This window comes from Coptis chinensis, chromosome 1 (genome assembly GCF_015680905.1).
Source record: "Coptis chinensis isolate HL-2020 chromosome 1, ASM1568090v1, whole genome shotgun sequence".
Taxonomy (NCBI): domain Eukaryota; kingdom Viridiplantae; phylum Streptophyta; class Magnoliopsida; order Ranunculales; family Ranunculaceae; genus Coptis; species Coptis chinensis.
The window spans coordinates 6,479,644-6,500,942 of record NC_141456.1 but is presented as its reverse complement, the minus strand read 5'-3'; the positions used below and the strand labels follow the sequence as shown (position 1 = coordinate 6,500,942).

The window sequence follows — 21,299 nt, the reverse complement described above, 5'->3', positions numbered from 1 at the left end:
AAGATAATTTCAAACATTTTTTAAAATCTAATCAATATAAGTTTGAAATTTAATGGGTTTTTTAGATAAAACCTCCAAATTTTGGTACACTTTGTAAAGAATCCCGATTCTGTTTCTCTCACATCTCTATTTTCGTTATTGACAACTCTACCCTTTGGGGGGTTTTATCTAGAAAACCTTTCTTATTTAAAAAACTCCTTCTCTCTATTCTATAAATTCCACCCTAAATTTCCTAATTCTAAATTCCAAATCAAGTGAAAAATTTAGGATTTACCCATAAGATGAGCAAAATGGGTGGTACCATACTATGTAGCATACCATTTTTTGGATGATACATACTATATAGCATCATGTTAAACCCCATTATCACTTGGTTCTCACTGGAAGTTTTAGACTGCCAAAAGTAAAGATGATATATATTATATATCATTCATTATTTGGAATGATACATACCATATACCATCATTTTGAGCACTATTATCACTTGGTTCTCACCATTCTTACTGGAAGTTTTGGTCTGTTAAAATAAAGATGATACATATTATATATCATATATTATTTGAAATGCTACATACCATATACCAAAAGGTAAAATTGTCAATAACAAAAATAGGGATGTGAGAGAAACAGAATCGGGGTACGAAGTGGGTGGTTAAGTGTGAGTTTTCAAATCATGGAGGGTTCTTTACAAAGTGTACCAAACTTTGGGGGTTTTATCTAAAAACCCAAATTTAATCAATAAAGTTTGAATTTCTTAAAATGTTTGAAATTATGTCCTCAATTTTGTGATGACGTTAACTGATCGAACCAGATCCCAATCCAAATAGGATTGAAGCATATCAGGACAGCAAGTAACACTGAAGTCTTTGTAGCTTACTCACACTCCGGTAGCTCTCCTCCTCCCACAGTTCTCGATCTCTTTAAAAAATTAACTATATTACAGCTGCACTTTGACAACAGTATACATGAGAGTTTCAGAAAAGAAAAATGTACTTCATACAAGAAACCTGACAATCCACATGTTATCATTACAAAAGGATCCCTATTACAAACGGACTACAACTGGAGCACAAACAATTATCAAAGTAACTTTAATGAAATAAAGTTAAACCCAACTCATCATAAGATTCTTCTGCTTCTATTCTTATTACCATTTTGGACTCCCATTGAATTGGTGCATTTGCCATTGCACCACTTCTTGGTTCATTTGCCATTGCACGGGTATGGCTGAGACACACCAGGGACACTCCAGAGAAACGGCATTATCAGTTAAGGTATGGAGTGTCTGACACGGGTAGGGCTTCCATGTTGAAGTACCCGCGCAACACACTTTCGTCTCTGCCTGTTTATGCAACTTCGGAATCCCATCAAACAAAATATCCAAGTCGCCATTTTCTTCCATGTTCGTCACTTCATCAGCTCCACCAACCAACCTTCCTTTCACAAACAATAAAGGAACCTTTATGTACCCCATTAACTCCTTCAGTTGCTCCCTAGAGACAGCATCTGTGAAAATGTCTCGCTCAAACATCTGTATATAATGCGAGTGTAGCAATGAACGGATTTTATTAGAATCTTTAAAAGGTTTTCTGTTTCCCCCTGTTGTTGTGTAGACAATAACAGAATTTCCACCTCCAGGAGGACATCTTTTGTTGAGTGATTCAAGCAAGGATTCACTACTTTTTGGTTTTGGAGCAACATAAACCTTCTTTAAATGTTCACTCCGCTCTCTCTGAGTTGATGCATTTGCTTTGCTACTTTTGGGCTCTCTTGGAATTGGTTCCGTCTTCGCCTGTTTGTGCAACTTCGGAATCCCATCAAACAAAATACCAAAGTTGCCGCTTTCCTTCATTTCCATTTCAATGGGAATCGCAGACATTGGGTGGTCTCTCGAATGTGGAGGAGGAAGCCAATCTGCATCCAGTACTTTGTAACAAGCCTCGCATAAATCAAAATCTCGACACTCAGTACAATGCCACCGCAGTCTAAGTATAGGACATGTGGAGCAACCATCACAACAATACTGCCGTAATGATGTTGCAGAGTCTTTTTCAATCATGACCTGGGTGATTCCACCCGTTGCGTTCGCGATATCAGTGGGTGCAGGTGTAGATACCACATTTTCTGCTATATCATCTGTAGCCAACATGGTCTGTTTTGGAAAGGGGCCTGGAGGAGTCTTGAAGATATTGCTACGCTGAGAGACGATATAAGTTAGTATCACAGACTAAAACATAGAACAAACAGAAGTAGATTAAAGGAAATAAGGATTGATGATGTCAACAATGGATGAACATCAATTATGATTAATAAAACAAACACCTAAAACTAGGGTTTAAACCTTCAACAAGAAGAACAATTCTCTTAGAATAACTATTCAATAAAAAACAACTAACAATGAAGGCTCAGATGCCTTTATATAATAATCCACAATCCTAGTTCTAGTTGGACTCCGAATTAGAAACCTTACTAGATAACCTCGATCTAACCAAATAAGAAACTCAGAATAATAACCTATTACTAATTAATAATAATAAGAAACATGCTAATTCCATATCTATGCTCCTACATCAGTATATTTTATGATCAAACTCAAATAGAAAATTTTTTAGCTTAAAAGAAAAATTGATTCATTAATCATCATGAGCCCAAAAAACACATTGTTTCTATTCCAACCCAAAAAAAAATCGGAAGATCTCATAGTTAGTTAGACAAACCTATCAATATTGAAGCCATTTCTTGTCGGATCAATCGGATTGCTCGTAAGGCGTGGCTTGAATGTGGAACTCGGTTGGAATTCCATTTTGGGTGGAATTGTTTTACTTTCTTGATCATTTTCCTCGTATGGACTGAAAGTAGAAGGGTTAACTTGGCCAGCATATATTGCAGCAAATAAAAAAGTAAAAAGTTGGGTATATTACAACTTATCAAGGTATTATTAGTTCATACTCAGAGTTTCTTTTAAAGAATCTGAGTAGTGAGAAGCCTAATTCCATAAAAATTAGTTGCATTGTCTAGCACTAAAAATACAGCATAGTAGTAGTTGAACAATATTTCTACACAACGTTGGAGGCTCAAGCTCAATGGAGCAACAACCAACTTGAGCATCCAAAGCTTCATACACACAGAAAAATAATCTCATAGTTAGGGATACGTACACTTCAGTAATGGCAGGAGAGAAATGTGAGAGTGTGCCACGACCGTCAGTTCTTGTGGAACCACCAATCAGGCTGCCTTGACGTGAATAATATTGTTGGATCTGCTCTTTTTGCAGTGATGCATTTTGTCCTGGGCAAATCTCTCTTTTCAGATCATTAGGAATGATCTTGGAAGGTGGTCTGGATGTAGAACTCGATCCAGAATGAACAGAAGTGATCTTGGTTAAATCCCCTGCTCTCGCCCAGAGCTTTCCTTGGGACGGCTGAAAATAGAACGGTTCATTTGGTTAGTCTCAGTGTCTCCCACACTAAATAAGTATATACAGTATTCTTTATGGTATAGTAATTTAGAAATTTCAGAAAGCTAATGATACATACCCTTCATTAAAGGCAGGAGAGAATTTTGGGAGCGGACATCTGCCAAACATGCTGCTTTCAGGTGAGGAGTCATAGAATGGAAATGGATTGGGAGGCTTCGGAAGTGATATTTCACCCTGGAGCATTTTCACAACACTGCTCATGTCAGGTCTATTTTGGTGCTTTTGTTGAGTACACCACAGTGCAACTATAGATAAATTCTTTGCGTTTGCTCTATCCTTTTCCATGATACCACAATCCATAACAATTTTATCTAGTTGGTCTTGCTCAACTCTTTCCGCAACTTCTCCTGGAAACCACCCTGGGCCCATAGAATTCCGTTTTCTCCTCAAGATTTCAAACAGCATCATCCCATAACTATATACATCACTTTTATGAGTAACTTGCCTTCCCCTACCCACCTCTGGGGCAGCACAACCGCTTGTCCCTCTGAATCCTGACTGTTCAACCTTACTGATATCCTTATTAGAATGCCTAGCCATTCCAAAATCTATAATCTTAGGAGAAAGGTTTGAGTCAAGGAGCACGCTACCCGCCTTTATGTCATAGTGAATTATTCGTGGACGACAATGCTCATGCAAATAAGACAGCCCATTTGCTATCTCAGTTGCAATATCGTACAACTTGATCCAATCTATCTGAATTGTATCCGTAAACAAAAGCGTATCCAATGACCCATTTTTCATGTATTCGTAGACAAGGGCTTTCATGTTTGAATCAAAACAAAATCCATATAGTTTAATTAAGTTTGGATGAGAAGTTCTTCCCATGGTACTTACTTCAGCCATAAATTGCTTTCTCATGATCTTGCTTGCGTTGTCTTTCAGCACCTTAACAGCTATTTTGACACCATTAGAGAGTTTACCTTTGTAGACGTCTCCAAACCCACCAAAGCCTAATTTCTTTTCCAAATTTGATGTAAAACTCATAAGTTCCTCAATCGAAAATGGCCGTGGTTTCTCGTTCGTTAGATCACATAAGAACTTCTCAATGGGCTCTGATGAGTTGTCTTGGTGCTCCATCAGTGTAGGTCAGATCAACAATATAACAATGCTTGATCAACTAGCTATTTTTTCAGTAAAGTTCCACAGTGATGTATGCTCCACTTCCTTGTACCTGTAAGTAAATCGTAAGAATTTATTAATCGTGCTGTATCATTCAGATACAATTAAAACATCATATAATTAACGACAATGAAGAGTTGGATACTTACCATCTAATCAGAGTGATGTCGTTCTTTTCAATTAGGCAAAATGAACCTGAAGTCAAGATGGTAGAGGTCAACTTAGATGCTGCAGCAAAGAAAGATTCAACTTTGAATGGAGGCATGGAGCTATAGCTTGCCATCCCTACTTTGGCATTAACATTTTTTATTAATTATTAATAAAATAACCCTACATGTGTGAAGAAAAAAAGAAGCTGAACAGGAATTGAAAATGTACAGCTTGAAATTGGTGAAGAATACTTTGCAAGTCAATGGATTCGCATTCCACTGTGGAACTTTACAAATTTACTTTATTAAAAAATAATTTTCGCATTGAAATTAGTACTAATTTTCGCTTTGAAATAATTTACTAATTTTCGCATTCAAGTACATAAAACATGGACACATACTGAATCACCATTTTCATGGCGAGTACGTAGTCACCTGTGGAATTCCATGTCGTACCTCATATTGTGTGATTGTAAAATGGAAAGGAGTATATCGGATTTTGCTCGCCATCCAGGTGTGTAAACAAGAACAGAATCTTCACCTACAGGAGGGCACCTTGGTTCAAATGATCCGAGAAACATATTTGATCTTGTCTTGTCCATTTTGTTGGGCGACACCGTTAAGTATTAAATCCAATTCCCAAACGACCCGACTGGGTCGCAGAAGGTAAGCGCGAACGATATGACGAGTCGCCACAAAGGCAAATCACCTGAGAGTTTTGCCTTGGGCCGGCCACATCCCCACCGGCGACTTCACCACATTGTTGGAAGCAATTCCCACCGACTTCGCTTCGCTATATCACCAAGTCGTCTAGGAGGCTATAAAGTGGCACCACCAGGTCATTTGGTAAAAACAAAGTTGGTTAATAGAAACTGGTCTATCCAAATCATGTTGGTCCTTCTACTCACGCTCGCAAGCAAAAGAGAATATTGGATAAACAAATGAAGGAGCAGTCTCAGAAGAACAAAAGTTTTTTATCCAATCAAAATGGTGGGGATTTTTTTCAGTCTAGTGCAGAATTGCAACAAGATGTCAGGAGGGAACATATAATGAATGATAAAACTCCACCCAGCCAAAATCATGTGAATATTGGTGCTAGTTTGGGCGCGGCGCGACAAAGTGTTTGATGGCTTGGAGACTCCCTCAAATTGGGCTGCAACTTTAGCTTATGGGTATAATGGTTTGAAAAATAATCTGGCTATTGAAAATTTTCACAATTCTGAAACTATTCTTGTTGACAATAGTAGTTTTATTAAAGAGACTCGAGTTGGTTATGTATCACAACGGAAACTCGAGGTACATCCTAAGAAAGTCACGAGTGTACGTCGACAGAAGAATACATTGATGGTGACTCAGACTAGTGATCTGCCTCTTATTGTTTTTCCAATATTTAGTCCAACATAACATCAACATTCTTCAATTCATTATTTCTACTCAAAGTAACAACAAGAACCATAACAAATCCATCCAAACTAGCTAAAACTTTCTTGACGTGAAATCAAACAATTTTGAGATAAATAGAAAAATATAGATAAAACACCAAAAAGAATAACCCAAAAAAAAATGCGCTAACGAAACTGTATATGGATGAATGAAGGCTGGAATGAAGACTGGTTGTAACTGGTTATGTCAATAACATGACGCACTCAAAATAAAGTGGGAAAAATTGCTGATTGGACATTTTTACTCCTCACCCCATTTCCAGATATATGCCATTGAACTTTTGAGAATTTGCAAATTGACCCAATTGATAAAACCTGGTGGGACAAACAAGGAAAATTAAATTTGTTGAGAATCTTGTGCGAGATTGGAGGCAGTATTTAAAATATTAGATTATCCGAAATATCGGATATATATCGCCCAACTCGAGTCCTGACTATAAGGATGATAAATATATTGGAAATATTGCCCTTAAGAAGAATATTTTAAAAAAAAAAATTTTTTTATTTTTTATCGTAGAAAAGTTAGTTAAATACGTAGGGCTGGTGATTCCCTTGGAGCGCTTGAGGAACTAACGTTGGGAGCAAAAAAATCACTCTACTTCACTGCTCCTTGACCCACCAGGAAAACGAAAATATATTTTTCTAACCCTCAAACGAAAAATAGTTGGAACGTTCTACAAGCACAAGAAGTCACCAACCCGTGTGAAGTCAACAACCCGTGTGAAGTCAAGCACACCATGTAGAATTAAATATATTGACTTATAGTTGACTTACCAAGTCGTCATCATGATCCATAGTGTGCTTGTTAATCCATACAATTTCAACTTGTTCCAACTCAATTATTTAGTCAATCCCTCCTTTGAACTTGAGATCAAGAGCAATTGATCTTCACTCTGGCTATCTGGTATGTACCCAAGCCTTCAAATGTTGTTCAATATTATTAATTTATATGGAGTTTTAATTGTATATTTCAAGAATTAGTCTATCTCTCATGAGTCCCAATTTTTAACCCGTTCTTTCACTAGTACACATTTTAATTTTCTTTTTCAATTTTCAGACGTGGTTAAAACTTTGTTCCAGCTCTCTTCCATCTTCTGCTTGGTATTGGTATTGTGTCGCTTGAAATCATGGAGGATCATGCTAATCTTAAGGATAACATTAATGCTTTGAGGGTGGAAATGGGTAAGTTGAAAGAGTTGATGAAGGATTCGGGGAGGGGAGGGGAACGAGGAATGGACGCGTGGTCGCAAAATGTAAGAGAAAAAGAACGCGAGTTTGAAGGAATTCAGAAAGAGTTCAATGACTTATCTCCTGAAAGTTTTCCTTTTGTAATATCAGAGCTAGGAAGAAGCTTAATAAGAAAGTGGTTGAAAATTACAAACTCGTGATAGTCTTAAGAGAAATGGTTGTTGAAATCTCACAAACAATGGAAACATTTATCAGTCAGGTGGCAACAGAAAAAACACTGCGATTTTCTCCCTGGCAGATTAGGAAGTATACATCAGACTTCACAACTGAATTAGGTTCCGGTGGGTTTGGTGATGTTTATTTAGGCAAGCTGCCTAATGGTGTGAAAATTGCCGTTAAGAAACTAAAGGACGGCGTGATGGATGACATGGAAAAACAGTTCATGGCTGAAGTTACATCAATGGGCACAACTTATCATAGAAACTTAGTTAGACTCTATGGCTTTTGCTTCGATGGTGAATTGAAAGCACTAGTGTACGAATATATGCAGAATGGATCTTTAGATAAGATTTTATTTGACAACCACCTTGATTTACAGTGGAAGAAGCTATATCGAATTGCAGTTGAGACAGCAAAAGCACTTTCTTATTTGCATGAGAATTGCCATGAGCGAATCATTCACCGTGACATAAAAGCGGGTAATGTGCTCCTTGACTCAAATCATACTGCTAAGGTTTCCGATTTTGGATTGGCTAAGCTTTGTAGCAGAGATAAAAGTCACGTCACTATTACCGGACTCAGAGAGATGCGTGGTTATGATGCTCCAGAGGTGCGTATGGAAATTCCAAGGATAACTTATAAATGTGATATTTTTAGTTTTGGTATGATGCTGTTTGAAGTTTTGAGTAGGAGGATTTGTGATGTCCGAAACTCGTTTCCACGACATGTTTGGATGGAGTTTGAAAATGGTAAACTGGAAGAAATAATTAGAGATTGCAACATTGCGGAGAAGGATATAGAAAGTGCAAGGACAGTCTGTATCATTGCATTCTGGTGTATACAATACCATCCGGAGACAAGACCTTCAATGAGCACTGTCGTGAAGGCTCTCGAGGGAGAAATTATTTTTACCCAGCCTCCCAATCCCTTTCAACCATCAAATATCCCTTCAAGTGCATGCATCTCTAGAGCTAGTTCCACCAGAAGTGGTTGATGACACTGTTTGCTTTCTAGGCGAGAGGCATACATAGTGGATGACGTCATCATAAGCATCAACGAGCTCATGATTTCAAATTGTTATTTAATTTTTGTTCCTATGTCATTATTATTGTATTTTTATGTGTCTAATTCCATTTCAGGGTCACAGACTCGCAGTTCTTGACCAGCAAGAAATGGACCAATACAAATAAGCCTAGCTTTTTGCCTCGGTGAATTATCTTTTGTTAGAGTAAAGAAATAAAGAATTTTTACTACGTTAAACTAGATCGATGTGGTAAACAACTTTGTATGTGTAGTTCTTTACCAAAAATAAATAAAACCGTCCTTTTTATGTAACAAGCAGTGCAGTTCCGGTCTGTCCTCTCCAAACTATATCTTTGTCTACTGAACTCAATATTACTATATTCTTCTTTTATGTTGACCTGTCAAAATAATTTGATTTCTAGGTTTCGCAGTAAACCTAATTGTTTGCTTTCAATTACATAAATCAATAGTTCAAACACACTTGTATAATCATATCTAGCACACAGCTTGTATCATCAGCTAATGTACGTGTTGTGTTGTTGTCTGAGTGTCTTCTTGGCGATTTGACCAAATTTGCTAGTGCTCTAACCTAAGTCTACCAAATTTACGTAGTAATACAGACAGGTTTTCCAGCTTTAAGGTTGGAAGCAAGTAGAACTTCAAGACATCCACAAATGACCATACAGGAACATCTAAACTACATTTTAGGGAGTTCTTTAAAGTTTCCAATAGAAAAGACATAAGAATGACGAAGAACATAATAAATACAATGACGCAAATCTTCAACTTTGGAACTAAGAGACAAACTACATTAGTAAAAAAGCAGACTCGCAAAGAAGCTGCAAGTATTCATATTTTCTCATATAATTCAATCCGCTTTTCTGTTTTATTACATTACTCACACCAAACCAAACTGGCTTCACAAACATTACAAGTTCTCAATTGAGCCAAAAACCAATTTCAGAAAGAAAAATCTCATAGCTAATGGTGGTACCGTACAACAATTGCAGGAGAAACATTTTCCAAAAAAAAAGGAAAAAAAAAAAAAGACAGACTTTTAAATAGATCGGTGAGGGAGTGGTGCACTAGTTCTTGCAGAACCACGAGGAGCTACCGAGGAGCCTGAACGTGATGGCCCAGTAGACAAACAAAACAGATTTGGACGGAGAGGAAGTTGTTTTTCTCCAAGCAGAACATTCACCACAGTGCTCATGTACGGTCTATCTTGGGCCTTCTCATGGGTACAGAATAATGCAACTGTAGCTAATATCTTAGCACTCACCATATCGTTCTCCTCAATGTCACATTCTTTTAGAACTTCTTCTAGCTGCCCTTTCTCAAACATCTCCAAAACTTTTGCTCGAAATGGGTTTTGGCCATCAGTATTTCTCTTCCTCCTAAGGATTTCAAACATCATCATGCCAAAGCTGTAAACATCACATTTATAATTTATTATCGTTGATCCCGCACGCACTTCTGGAGCATCATAAGTACGTATTTCTCTGAATCCAGTCAAGCTGACCTGACTTGTATCCAATCTACAAAGCTTAGCCAACCCAAAATCAGTCATCTTAGGACAAAGTTTTGAGTCGACGAGCACATTCCCAGGATTTATGTCACGGTGAACCATTCGCTGGTGGCAGTTCTCGTGCAAATAAGAGATCCCCTTTGCTGTCTCGATTGCAATACCATATAATGACCCCCATGTTAGGTCTCGGTCGTTCTCAAATAAAATCTTATCTAAAGAACTTGCTTTCTCCACAAATTCGTAAACAAGTGCTTTCATTTGGGGATCAAAGCAAAAACCATAGAGTTTAACCAGGTTCCGATGATAAGTTTTGCCCATTGTTCTGACTTCAGACATGAAATGTTTTCCATTTCATCTTTCATGCCGTCTGCTTTCAGTATCTTTACGGCTATTTGTGTACCATTAGGGAACTTACCTCTGTAAACAATTCCAGACTCACCAGTACCTACTATATATGCTAAATTGGATGTATAGCTCCTAAGCTGCCAAGGAGAAAATTGCAGTGTTTTCTCTGTTGCCACTTCAATCCTGAACCTTTCGATTGTGTCTGATATTTCTCCGGCCATTTTTATTAAATCTTTCACAAGCTTATAACTATCAACCACTTTCGTGTTAAGCTTTTTCCTAGCTTTAATATTAAATACACCATCAGGAATATAGTTTACCTTATTTCGCATTCCTTCCACCTTTTGGTCTTCCTCTCTCACTTTTTTAAGCCACGTTTCTATTTGGTGCTCCCCTTTTCGCCCGAACGTCCTTTAAAGCATTCAGATTAGCCATTTCCTTTCCAAAGTTTCGAAGTTTTGTTTGAGATAACTAGAATCGTCCATGATATCAGCCATCAGGTGATACAATATTCGTACACTTAAAGATCGAGCTCGAGCTGAAAAAATAAAACATAAAAGTGAAACTGATGAGGTTATATATATTAGCTAACTAAAATAATTCATATAACAATTGTAATAGAAATCTTCCAAAAGTATGTCAAGGAAGCAGAACAAGCTTACTTACCTGTAATGAAAAACTGGGCCAACTAGTTCTCAGTCAAGGTCGTAACGAAGTCTGTCCTCGTTTCTTTGCACCTGTAAAAGAGTTGCAATGTTCATACACACTTAAATTTCATATAGATTAACAAGAGATGGAAGGATCGGATGCATACCAAATTCGATCGGTCACTCTATATATCGAGTCTCAGTCTATAATTATGTATATTTCAACTCTTAGCTTGAGCACTAAATGTTACATAAACTCATCGGAATGACAAGTTCAATGGACCAATCACCATTTTATAATGGATTGTTTATACCAAACAGCGGACGACTTCTTCAAGTCAAGTCAAGTCAAGTCAATTATTGTATGGGTTCACATCTTACGCTCACCCTTACAGTCCAGTCTGGACAGATGGTGATGGCCCCATCTCACCTCCTAAGCCAACTAAGCATTGTTCTCATTTTTCAACGTCCACTTCAGTTTATAATTTTTATTTTTATTTTCCCTTCTTTTTTACTTTTTAATTGGTCATTTGATGAACAGTTTACACCAATTAATTAACACTCATTAAAGGGCCTCTACAGCTGTCACCAGTAACCAGTTAAGTTTTCTTTCGTAATTTTGATGAACACTTAAGAGCAAGTCCTATGGGGCTATATGGAATGCTAAATGCAAATATAACACCCCAACCACAAAAATATCATTTTAATGGGACTACTAAAAGGGTCTTAAATTTAAGAGTAAAAAACCCAACCAAAGTTAAGACCTTTGTTAGCAGCTGCTATAATAAGTTCGGGAGACGGACGACATAGTTTCTACCGTCTGTATGTTAAATTTCGACGGACGGCAGAAACCGTGCCATCCGTCTAAAAATTTCAAAAAATAATGGACGGACGGCAGAAACTATGCCGTCCGTATTATTTAGCACTTTAAAATAGAAAACACAATTAGATTGGTTTTTTTTTTGGAGAGCCAAATTTGACTAGACAAGCTAAAAAAGCTAAAAAACCTATGTGACAGTTATGTGGCACTTTTAAGTTTTAACAGCCCAATTTAACAGCTTTCCATTGGACTTGCTCTAAGTCCATTAACAGTGATGATTAAGGTGGCTCTTATTAATAGTCTACCAAGCACAAGACGACTTCTCAAGTCAACGGATTCACACATTGAGCATTGTTTCTTAATAGTTAATACAACGGATTCTCCTGCTTATAGACATTATTATTTGTCACAGATCATATACTTGATTAAAAATTTATAATTCCTACTTCACATGGTTTTATTGCGTTACTCAGAACCTTAAATTTAGTTATCTAGTCTATGCACATTTGAAATGTTCAACTTTCTTGCACTCACGTTATAGATATTGTTGATTTAAATAATTGGTATGGAATACGATATGATACCAAGCCAATGGATTAAAAATTTGAGCCATGAAAGTCAAATGGTTGCAGACTTGTTTGCTGGAACGATGTACGTATAGTAGTCATCACCTACCAAAGAAATACTCTAGAGTCTAGACTGCCCATACTGGATCTGGACAATACCCAAGTCCTGTTCTCATGTTCACACGCAGCTAATTTATACACATACACAAGGTTCTCTGTGCTTCTACTGTTCTACATCAGACAACTTACCATTAAATGTCGATTATGTTGTCCATAACTCCATATTATCCCTTGAAGAAAAACAGACTGGTTCTTCTTTCACGTTGTGATTTTAACATCGGCCATTATGAAATTATTTCAAATGTAAATCAGTCCTAACTAAAACATAAAATTTAGAGCGGGCCCTACTATATTCAGGATCCTTAATAGGCGTGGCAAATTATGGTGCCATTGGCAAACACACGTATAATCATGAGAAAAAATTGGCTCCTAATCGCCTAGGAGCGCCTCCTAAGCTCATCGCATTGCACATCTATAATCTCATTATTATTGATTAACTAAAGTTAATTAAAATCTAACTAAATATTTTCTCTCCAAAACATTCTACTTTTTTTTTCCACCAAAGTTTTTATATGGCTAAATCTACTGTGCCCATGATGTATGGTGTGCCCTCACATATGGGCCACTCATCCACAGTTGCAGACTATTGCATCAAAAGTACGATCCAAATGCCCATACATCTCAAGCAAGACGATACATCCATGACTGAAGACATGCTCTTTTTATATTTGTGTTTCCATAACCCCCATTATTCCCTCATCTTTAGTTTTGTTCTCTGTTCACACGCAAGAAAAATCCTTATATAATAGAATGAATAAACCAATATTTATGATAAGAAATCCCAAAACAAAATAGTAAATCCTTGTTTCATTGGAGAGAGTAGTTAAAAAATTATTTGCATCACTAATGTAAGGTAAGAAAAGTTTCTCAAACCCCCTCCATTATTTATTGCTAGTTTTGATTTATTTATTTTTAATCCATGTCACTGTACTTGATTAATTGTGTCTGTACTTGTTTCATTATATCCAAGTGATCACATTTTCATATTAGACTCGAGTTCAAGTGAGGATGATAAGCCGAAGGTGGACGATCACCCCGGAACAATAGACGACGATGACATGGAGCTGTTATGGGGTGAGGAACCGAAAGTTGGTATGTTATTCTGATCAACAAGTGAAATTTATGATTTTTAGAATGCATATGCTAGACGCAAGGGGTTTAGCATTAGGATAAACAATACTTCCACTTCACGTAAAGATAAAAAAAATTTACAGAGGGAAATATGTTGCTCGAAGGAAGGTACTCGTAGAAAACATTCCCGTGAGAGTTTACCGAAAAAACCTCGACCCTTAATCCGAGTTGGTTGTAAAACATGTTTTGTAATTAAATTACAAGACGATGCAAAATATAAATTGATGAAATTTGAGGAAGTGCATAACCATGATCTTGCAAAATATTCTGAAGTTCATAAGTTGAGGTGGCAACGGAAAGTAACAGATGCTGGGTGGTGTTATTAGTAGTATATATGTATAAAGCTGGAAATCCTGGAATAGGAGCATCAAAAATACATTCATATATGCGTAAAGAAGCTGGAGGATACCAAAACATTAATTTTATCAAAATAGATTGCAATAACTATACACAAAGACATCGTAGGAAAATTTACAAGAAAGAAGGCACAAAATCTGGTTAACTACTTCCATATGAAAACTAAGAACCCATTTTTTTCTATTCGACAAAACTAATGAGAAAGACCAGCTATCATGTTGTTTTTGGTCCGACGCGCGAGTCACAGTTGGACTTCAGGATGATGTTATGTGTTTCGACACCACCTACAGAACAAATGGGTATGACTTACTATATGCTCTTTTTGTTGGAATTAACTATCATGGGCAATCTGTGTTATTTGGTTGTGGATTACTTTTAGATGAAACTACTGAGTCATTTATATGGTTATTCGAGGCATTTCTGGAAGCAATGAACGGTTAGCATCCCAAAACTATTTTCACTGATCAAGCTCAAGCTATAGCAAATGCAATTGCTTATGTATTTCCAAATTCGAACCATCGCCTTTGCTCATGGCACATTTATTTAAATGCCGGTAAACATTTTAAACGAGCTTCTTTCTTTTGTGACAAGCTTCAAGGATTGTATATACATGCAATAATGAGACAGTGGAAGAATTTGAACTTTGTTGGGATCTATTGCTTAAGGAATACAATTTGGAGGAAAATAAGTGGCTACTAAATTTATTTGAGTTGAAAACAAAGTGGACACTTGTATATGGGCGGGAATACTTTTGTGCAGGTATCACAACTACCCAAAGAAGTGAGAGTATGAATAGATACTTCAAGAAGTATTTCAAAAAAACTACGCCTTTAAATGAATTTGCCATTAAATATGGGGAAGCAGTATTAGATAGGCGCGAGTAGGAGATTTATGAAGATTTTGCTTCAAGGCAAACAAAACCAGTACTGAAATCAAGGTGGAAGGTTGAAAAGGAAGCAAGTGAAAAGTTTACAATAGCATCTTCAAGCGTTTCCAGGAACAAGTTCTCGAGTGTTTGAATATTTTTCAACAACCCATAGAGGAAGATGGAACACTATCAAAATATAAGATTTCATCTTATGGCCGCCATTTTTGTGTCCGCAGTGTTACATTTAACTCCTTGGATAATTTAGTTCATTGTAGTTGCAAAATATTTGAATTTACTAGTATTTTGTGCTCACACGCTCTTAAAGTGTTGCAGAATAAACAAGTGCCTACTCTCCCGTCGAAATATTATCATCTAGCACACACGCTTATATCATCATCTAATGTCCTGTGTTGTTGTCGAGTGTCTTCAATTATCAGCAGTCGATTGTATCCTTGCGATTTGATGACCACATTTGCAAGTGCTCTCTAATCTAAGTCTACCAAATTTACATGGTAGCATAGACAGGTTCTTTTTAAGGTTGGAAGCTAATAAGTATCTTGAACAATCCAACTTAAATTATCATATCAACTTCAATGATGGGAAAATTACAGTTAGCTACTCCTACAGCGTGATTAAGATCACCATGAGCACATAAACTTCCCATTCGCCATTGCCACACAGAACAACCTCCCTAAGTCTTGCCAGTGGACTTGTAATCTCTCTCAAACGAGGAGCTTCATGGTTGTAGTTCTTGAAATACTAGATACTGGCGGAGTTCACTGTACTTGATCGTCCAAATTAAAGGTCATCCAGCTTTAATGACAAATTCCAGGGAAAGTCTTACTCTCTTCAAACTCTTCGGCTGTACCTAGTACCTATTCAAACTTTAAAAAAACAAGATTAGGGAGTTTTTTTTATTGAATTTGAGGTTAAGGAGACCTCAACCTTCATTAATATCTTAAATAAACACATTCAATTTTGTCCTCCTCTACAATTGTCATAAGAGGTGAGCTCAGGGGAGGTACAAAAACCTCTGTAACATGTTCCGTACCTCATGAAACCATCAAGCCTGCTGCTCAATTAGCCTCCCTATAAACATGAATCAAAATTGAAAAGTAAATTGCCCTAGCAGACTTCTGATGGCTGTTGTTATATTGGCTCAGTGCCAGGGTGCTCTCTCTAGGTAGGCAACTACTACCTTTCCCTCCTGAAGCATCTGACACCTCTGTAACCCCACAAAATTAGGGAGTTAAGTAGTCTTGGTAAGTAAAGAGCAGGGAGAGGAAGCAGCGAGTAATGAGCACAACAGGTCCCTGAAAACATCTTTTTAATAGAAGCATAGGATTTCAGATCGATAAGCAGCTTTTTGAATCAATGAAATCCACGATGAACAAAATAAGAGACCATATATTACCAGACATTTGTCCTCAATTTTATCAATGATGCTAACTGGTCGAACCAGATCCCAATCCAAAATATGATTGAAGCACATCAGGAGTGCAAGTAACACTGAAGTCTTCTTCTTGTTGCAGTGCGCCATTGAGACTTACTCACTCTTCGATAGCTCTCCTCCTCCCACAGTTCTCTCTTTAAAAATTAACTATGTTACAGCTGCACTTTGACAACATTATACATGAGAGTTTCAGAAAAGAAAAATGTACTTCATACAAGAAACATGACAATCCACATGTTATTACTACAAACGGAGTTCAACCGGAGAAACCCTAATCAATGTAACATTAATGAAATAAAGTTAAACCCAACTCATCATCAGATTTCTCTCCTGCCGCTCCTGCCGAGTCTTCTTATTGGTACATCTTGGGAATCCCATTGAATTGGTGTATTTACTGCACCACTACTTCTTGGCGCTTTTTCCATTGGTTTCGTCTTTTCCCGTTTGTGCAACTTCGGAATCCCATCAAACAAAATATCTAAGTCGCCGTTTTCTTCCATTTCCGACACTTCATCAGCTCCACCAACCAACCTTCCTTTCACAAACAATAAAGGAACCTTTATGTACCCCATTAACTCCTTCAGTTGCTCCCTAAAGAGTGCATCATTGAAAATGTCTCGCTCAAACATCTGTATATAATGCGACTGTAGCACTGAACGGACTTTGTTAGAATCTTTAAAAGGTTCTCTGTTCCCTCCTGTTGTTGTGTAGACAATAACGGAATTTCCACCTCCAGGAGGACATCGTTTTTCGAGTGATTTGAGCAAGGATTCACTACTTCTGGGTTTCGGAGAAATAGAAACCTTCTTTAACTGTTCACTCGGCTCTCTTGGAATTGGCTTCGTCTTTGCCTGTTCTTGCAACTTCGGAATCCCATCAAACAAAATACCCAGGTCACCGTTTTCTTCCATTACCATAACTTCATCAGCTCCACCAACCAACCTTCCTTTCACAAACAATAAAGGAACCTTTATGTACCCCATTAACTCCTTCAGTTGCTCCCTAGAGAGTGCATCCTTGAAAATGTCTCGCTCAAACATCTGTATATAATGAGACCGTAGCATTGAACGGACTTTGTTAGAATCTTTAAAAGGTTCTCTGTCCCCCCCTGTTGTTGTGTAGAGAATAACGGAATTTCCACCTCCAGGAGGACATCGTTTTTCGAGTGATTCGAGCAAGGATTCACTGCCTCTGGGTTTCGGAGAAATAGAAACCTTCTTTAACTGTTCACTCGGCTCTCTCAGAATTGATGCATTTGCTTTGCTACTTCTGGGCTCTCTTGGAATTGGCTTCGTCTTCGCCTGTTCTTGCAACTTCGGAATCCCATCAAACAAAATACCCAAGTCGCCGTTTTCTTCCATTACCATAACTTCATCAACTCCACCAACCAACCTTCCTTTCACAAACATTAAAGGAACCTTTATGTACCCCATTAACCCCTTCAGTTGCTCCCTAAAGAGTGCATCCTTGTAAATGTCTCGCTCAAACATTTGTATATGATGCGACTGGAGCATTGAACGGATTTTGTTAGAATCTTTAAAAGGTTCTCTGTTTCCCCCTGTTGTTGTGTAGACAATAACAGAATTTTCACCTCCAGGAGGACATTGTTTTTCGAGTGATTTGAGCAAGGATTCAGTACTTCTGGATTTTGCAGAAATGGAAACCTTTTTTAACTGTTCACTCAGCTCTCTCCGAGCAGATGCATTTGCTTTGCTACTTCTGGGTTCTCCTTCATTTCCGGGTTTTGAAGAATCAAAAGAATCAGAAACCTCAAAAACGTACTTCTTTCTGTTTTGTTTGAACCGATGTATTTTGCTCTGGACTACTTCTGGATTTTGCAGAAACGGAAACCTTTTTTAACTGTTCACTCAGCTCTCTCCGAGCAGATGCATTTGCTTTGCTACTTCTGGGTTCTCCTTCATTTCCGGGTTTTGAAGAATCAAAAGAATCAGAAACCTCAAAACGTACTTCTTTCTGTCCTGTTTGAACCGATGTATTTTGCTCTGGACGGGTGTCGAACAAATCAGTTTCGTCGCTCTTTCTTTCCGGACTGTTCTTAGAAGCTGGTCTGGATGCAGAACTGGAACCAGATTCTTTGTGGGTAAGAGAGCTTTCAGGCAGGCTGGAAGAAAGAGAGCTAAGTTACTGGGGGAAAAAATGTATACAATTACACAAATATACTAGTTTCAGAAATATCTCACAGCTACGTAATGATACTTACCCATGACTAAAGGCAGGAGAGAATTTTGGGAGCGGTCGAGCATCAAACATGCTACTTTGAGGTGAGGAGTCGTAAAAAGGAAACGGGTTGGGTGGCTTCCGAAGAGGTATTTCACCCTGGAGCATTTTCACAACACTGCTCATGTCAGGCCTTCTTAGGTGATTTTGCTGAGTACACCATAGTGCAAGTAGGCATAATCTCTCTGCATTTTCTTTATCACTTTCCTTAATGCCACAAACCAAAATGATTTCATTTAGATCGTCATTCTCAACTCTTTCACCAACTTCTCCTGGAAACCACCCTGGGCCTTGAGAATTTCTTTTCCTCCTCAAAAATTCAAACATCATCATTCCAAAGCTATAAATATCACTTTTGTAAGTCACATGTCGTCCCTTTCCAACCTCTGGGGCAGCATAACCACTGGTCCCTCTGTACGACGATTGTTCGGCCTGATTTGAGTGCCTGGCCATTCCAAAATCTATAATCTTCGGAGAAAAATTTGAGTCTATAAGCACATTATCAGGCTTTATGTCATAATGAATTATTTGTGGACGACAATGCTCATGCAAATAGGAGAGCCCGTATGCTATCTCAATTGCAATACCATACAACTTCTCCCATTCTACTTCAGGGTCATTTTTAAACAAAATCTTATCCAATGATCCGTGTTCCACGTACTCGTAAACAAGTGCTTTGGTATTGGCATTAAAACAATACCCATACAGTTTGACTAGATTTGGATGGAAGGTTCTACCCATGGTGCTCACTTCCGCCATGAATTGTTTTCTCATAACATCCTTTGTATTCTCTTTTAAAACCTTAACAGCTATTTTCACACCGTTAAAGAGTTTGCCTTGGTACACGTCTCCAAACCCACCATGACCTACATGCTTCTTGAATTCAAATGTAAAACTCTTAAGTTCTTCATATGAAAATGGTCGTGGCTTCTCGTTCAACAATCATTGCTATATACATCATCCAAATCGTATTCTTTTCCATTGGTTGTTTTAATTAGGTATCATCGTAGTGCCCATTTTTAACCATTTTAGGTTAAACAATATAGCTACGGGAAGCAGTGAAAACAACTAGTTCCTGGAAGAGTAATAACGAAGGAAACTGAGAAAGAGTAGAAAAAAATGCATAAACAAATTAAAGAGAAATTAAAACAAGGGGGGGAATATATATACATATTAGTGGATTTTGAATAATTGTTCATGTAATAAACCTTAAATAACCAGAGTCCAGAGGGGAAAGTCTAGAATCTTGCTAACCAGATATCAGTGTTTAGAAAACCGGGCCGGACCGGTTGTTGAACTGGGTCCAATCGAACCGGTAAATTTTCAGTTTGGGTTGGTGAAAACTAGAGTTTTTGGTTCTAAACTAAACCGTGGTTGAACTAGCTGGCAACCGGTTCAGTTCTAAACCAAAAAAAAACCGGACCACTCTTATTATAATTTTTTTTTTTTTTTAAATTGATAATGTGGGGAGTTGACATACTATTATGTGTTTTTTTCACAAAAAATTCATTTTGATTTATACTACCCATTAATATTGAATTGAAACATGCATTTATTCATTTTGATTTATACTACCAATTAATATTGAATTGAAACACGTATTTATTCATTTTATTACTGTAATTATTAAAAAAATTACTAAATAAACGTCAATCGGTACTACCGAGTGGAACCATGTTTGAACCATTTTAACAAAAAATCAGTTCGATCACCAGTTCGGTTTTCAAAACATTGCCAGATATAAGTTGAAAAGCAAAGGAAAGAAAGAAGGAAAATGGAAAACAGAAGAAAAAAACTGACAAACTATCTTACCTGGAATGACTAGATCAGCTAGTTTCCGATCAAGTTCCAGTGCGCTCTGAGTTGTTGTTACCTGTTGTAAAGGTAAGAGACATTATTTCACGCCTAGTATATCAGTTTGTTCCTACATAAAACTACATTCCTAATAATGGAATAACAAATGATGGCTTCGGTATATCATTACATACCAACCTAACGCTGGGAATTAGGCAAGCTTCATAAAGGCTTAACCCAACATGTTGACCTTTGAAAGCAAAACAAAAGTGAACAGAAGAGCTGACGGGGATGGGGGGCTATAAAATATTTGAATGTTGGAATTCCGATTGATATTTCGGCATTCTGAAATTTCGGTTTCGAAATCGGAATCGCCACCAGGGGTATATTGGTAATTACATGGTCAGAAAATTTAGGAGTGAGAAGATGATCTGTTATAGATATGAGATTTGAGGAGTAAGAAAACCAAGTCTTTGTTAAAGAAGAAATAAATAGATAAAAATTTGTAGAGATTTTCCATGAATTTAGATTTGGAGAGTGCGAGTTGAGGAGGAGAGAGAGAGATTGAAGGGAGAGAAATAAGGATGTAGATTGACGGTCCAGATTATTACTTGGCTAAACTGCAAGTCCATTTCAGTGTTCAGACTTCAGACTATATATATGTATTTTCCGACTTTGTTATTGAAATTCCGAGTATTTTTAAATTACCAACTATCAATTTATTTAATAGGAAAACACGTTGAGCATTGTTTCTTGATAGTTGATACCACTTGCATATTAAAAATAGATTTGCCCCTTCTTCGATCTTCAC

General features: G+C 37.3%; 2 protein-coding genes, 2 long non-coding RNA genes and 2 pseudogenes across 8 annotated transcripts in view; 2 read left to right on the top strand and 4 right to left on the bottom strand.

Annotated features, from left to right (window-relative positions):
- Window positions 1-6,376, bottom strand: part of LOC147521712 (PR5-like receptor kinase) — a 36,347-nt pseudogene extending 29,971 nt beyond the window's left edge. Inside the window, exons 1-3 of the transcript XR_015208355.1 lie at window positions 5,206-6,376; window positions 4,750-4,795; window positions 3,543-4,652 (exon numbers count right to left, since the gene is read on the bottom strand). The product of XR_015208355.1 is annotated as a PR5-like receptor kinase (transcript). The remainder of the gene's footprint in view (window positions 1-3,542; window positions 4,653-4,749; window positions 4,796-5,205) is intronic.
- Window positions 973-3,400, bottom strand: LOC147521713 (uncharacterized). Of its 2 annotated transcripts, XM_086584010.1 has the most exons (3): window positions 3,159-3,400; window positions 2,718-2,849; window positions 973-2,197 (listed from the first exon to the last, which is right to left on the bottom strand). In XM_086584010.1, exon 3 carries the CDS (start codon window positions 2,147-2,149, stop codon window positions 1,148-1,150), a length of 1,002 nt encoding a protein of 333 aa, XP_086440136.1. In that variant the 5' UTR covers window positions 2,150-2,197; window positions 2,718-2,849; window positions 3,159-3,400; the 3' UTR covers window positions 973-1,147. The 2 variants fall into 2 exon arrangements, with proteins under 2 accessions (XP_086440136.1, XP_086440207.1); XM_086584081.1 differs by lacking the exon at window positions 2,718-2,849 and having other exon boundaries at window positions 3,159-3,378.
- Window positions 6,377-6,953: 577 nt separating the features above from the next.
- Window positions 6,954-8,936, top strand: LOC147521711 (rust resistance kinase Lr10 pseudogene; annotated as a pseudogene). Its single transcript, XR_015207865.1, has 2 exons — window positions 6,954-7,095; window positions 7,249-8,936. The product of XR_015207865.1 is annotated as a rust resistance kinase Lr10 pseudogene (transcript).
- A 496-nt stretch (window positions 8,937-9,432) lies between these two features.
- LOC147521710 (uncharacterized) lies at window positions 9,433-11,505 on the bottom strand. The gene is made up of 3 exons (XR_015207932.1): window positions 11,309-11,505; window positions 11,161-11,231; window positions 9,433-11,032 (listed from the first exon to the last, which is right to left on the bottom strand). It is a non-coding gene; the product is annotated as an uncharacterized LOC147521710 (long non-coding RNA).
- Window positions 11,506-13,610: 2,105 nt separating this feature from the next.
- On the top strand, window positions 13,611-15,286 carry LOC147521709 (uncharacterized). Its single transcript, XR_015208098.1, has 2 exons — window positions 13,611-13,739; window positions 14,727-15,286. It is a non-coding gene; the product is annotated as an uncharacterized LOC147521709 (long non-coding RNA).
- A 1,357-nt stretch (window positions 15,287-16,643) lies between these two features.
- LOC147521708 (monothiol glutaredoxin-S11-like) lies at window positions 16,644-21,099 on the bottom strand. Of its 2 annotated transcripts, none has more exons than XM_086583070.1 (4): window positions 20,683-21,099; window positions 20,507-20,567; window positions 18,678-19,769; window positions 16,644-18,578 (listed from the first exon to the last, which is right to left on the bottom strand). In XM_086583070.1, the coding sequence occupies exon 4, from the start codon at window positions 17,968-17,970 to the stop codon at window positions 16,774-16,776; it is 1,197 nt and encodes a 398-aa protein (XP_086439196.1). In that variant the 5' UTR covers window positions 17,971-18,578; window positions 18,678-19,769; window positions 20,507-20,567; window positions 20,683-21,099; the 3' UTR covers window positions 16,644-16,773. The 2 variants fall into 2 exon arrangements, with proteins under 2 accessions (XP_086439196.1, XP_086439256.1); XM_086583130.1 differs by having other exon boundaries at window positions 20,687-21,099.
- Between the last annotated feature and the right edge of the window lie 200 nt (window positions 21,100-21,299).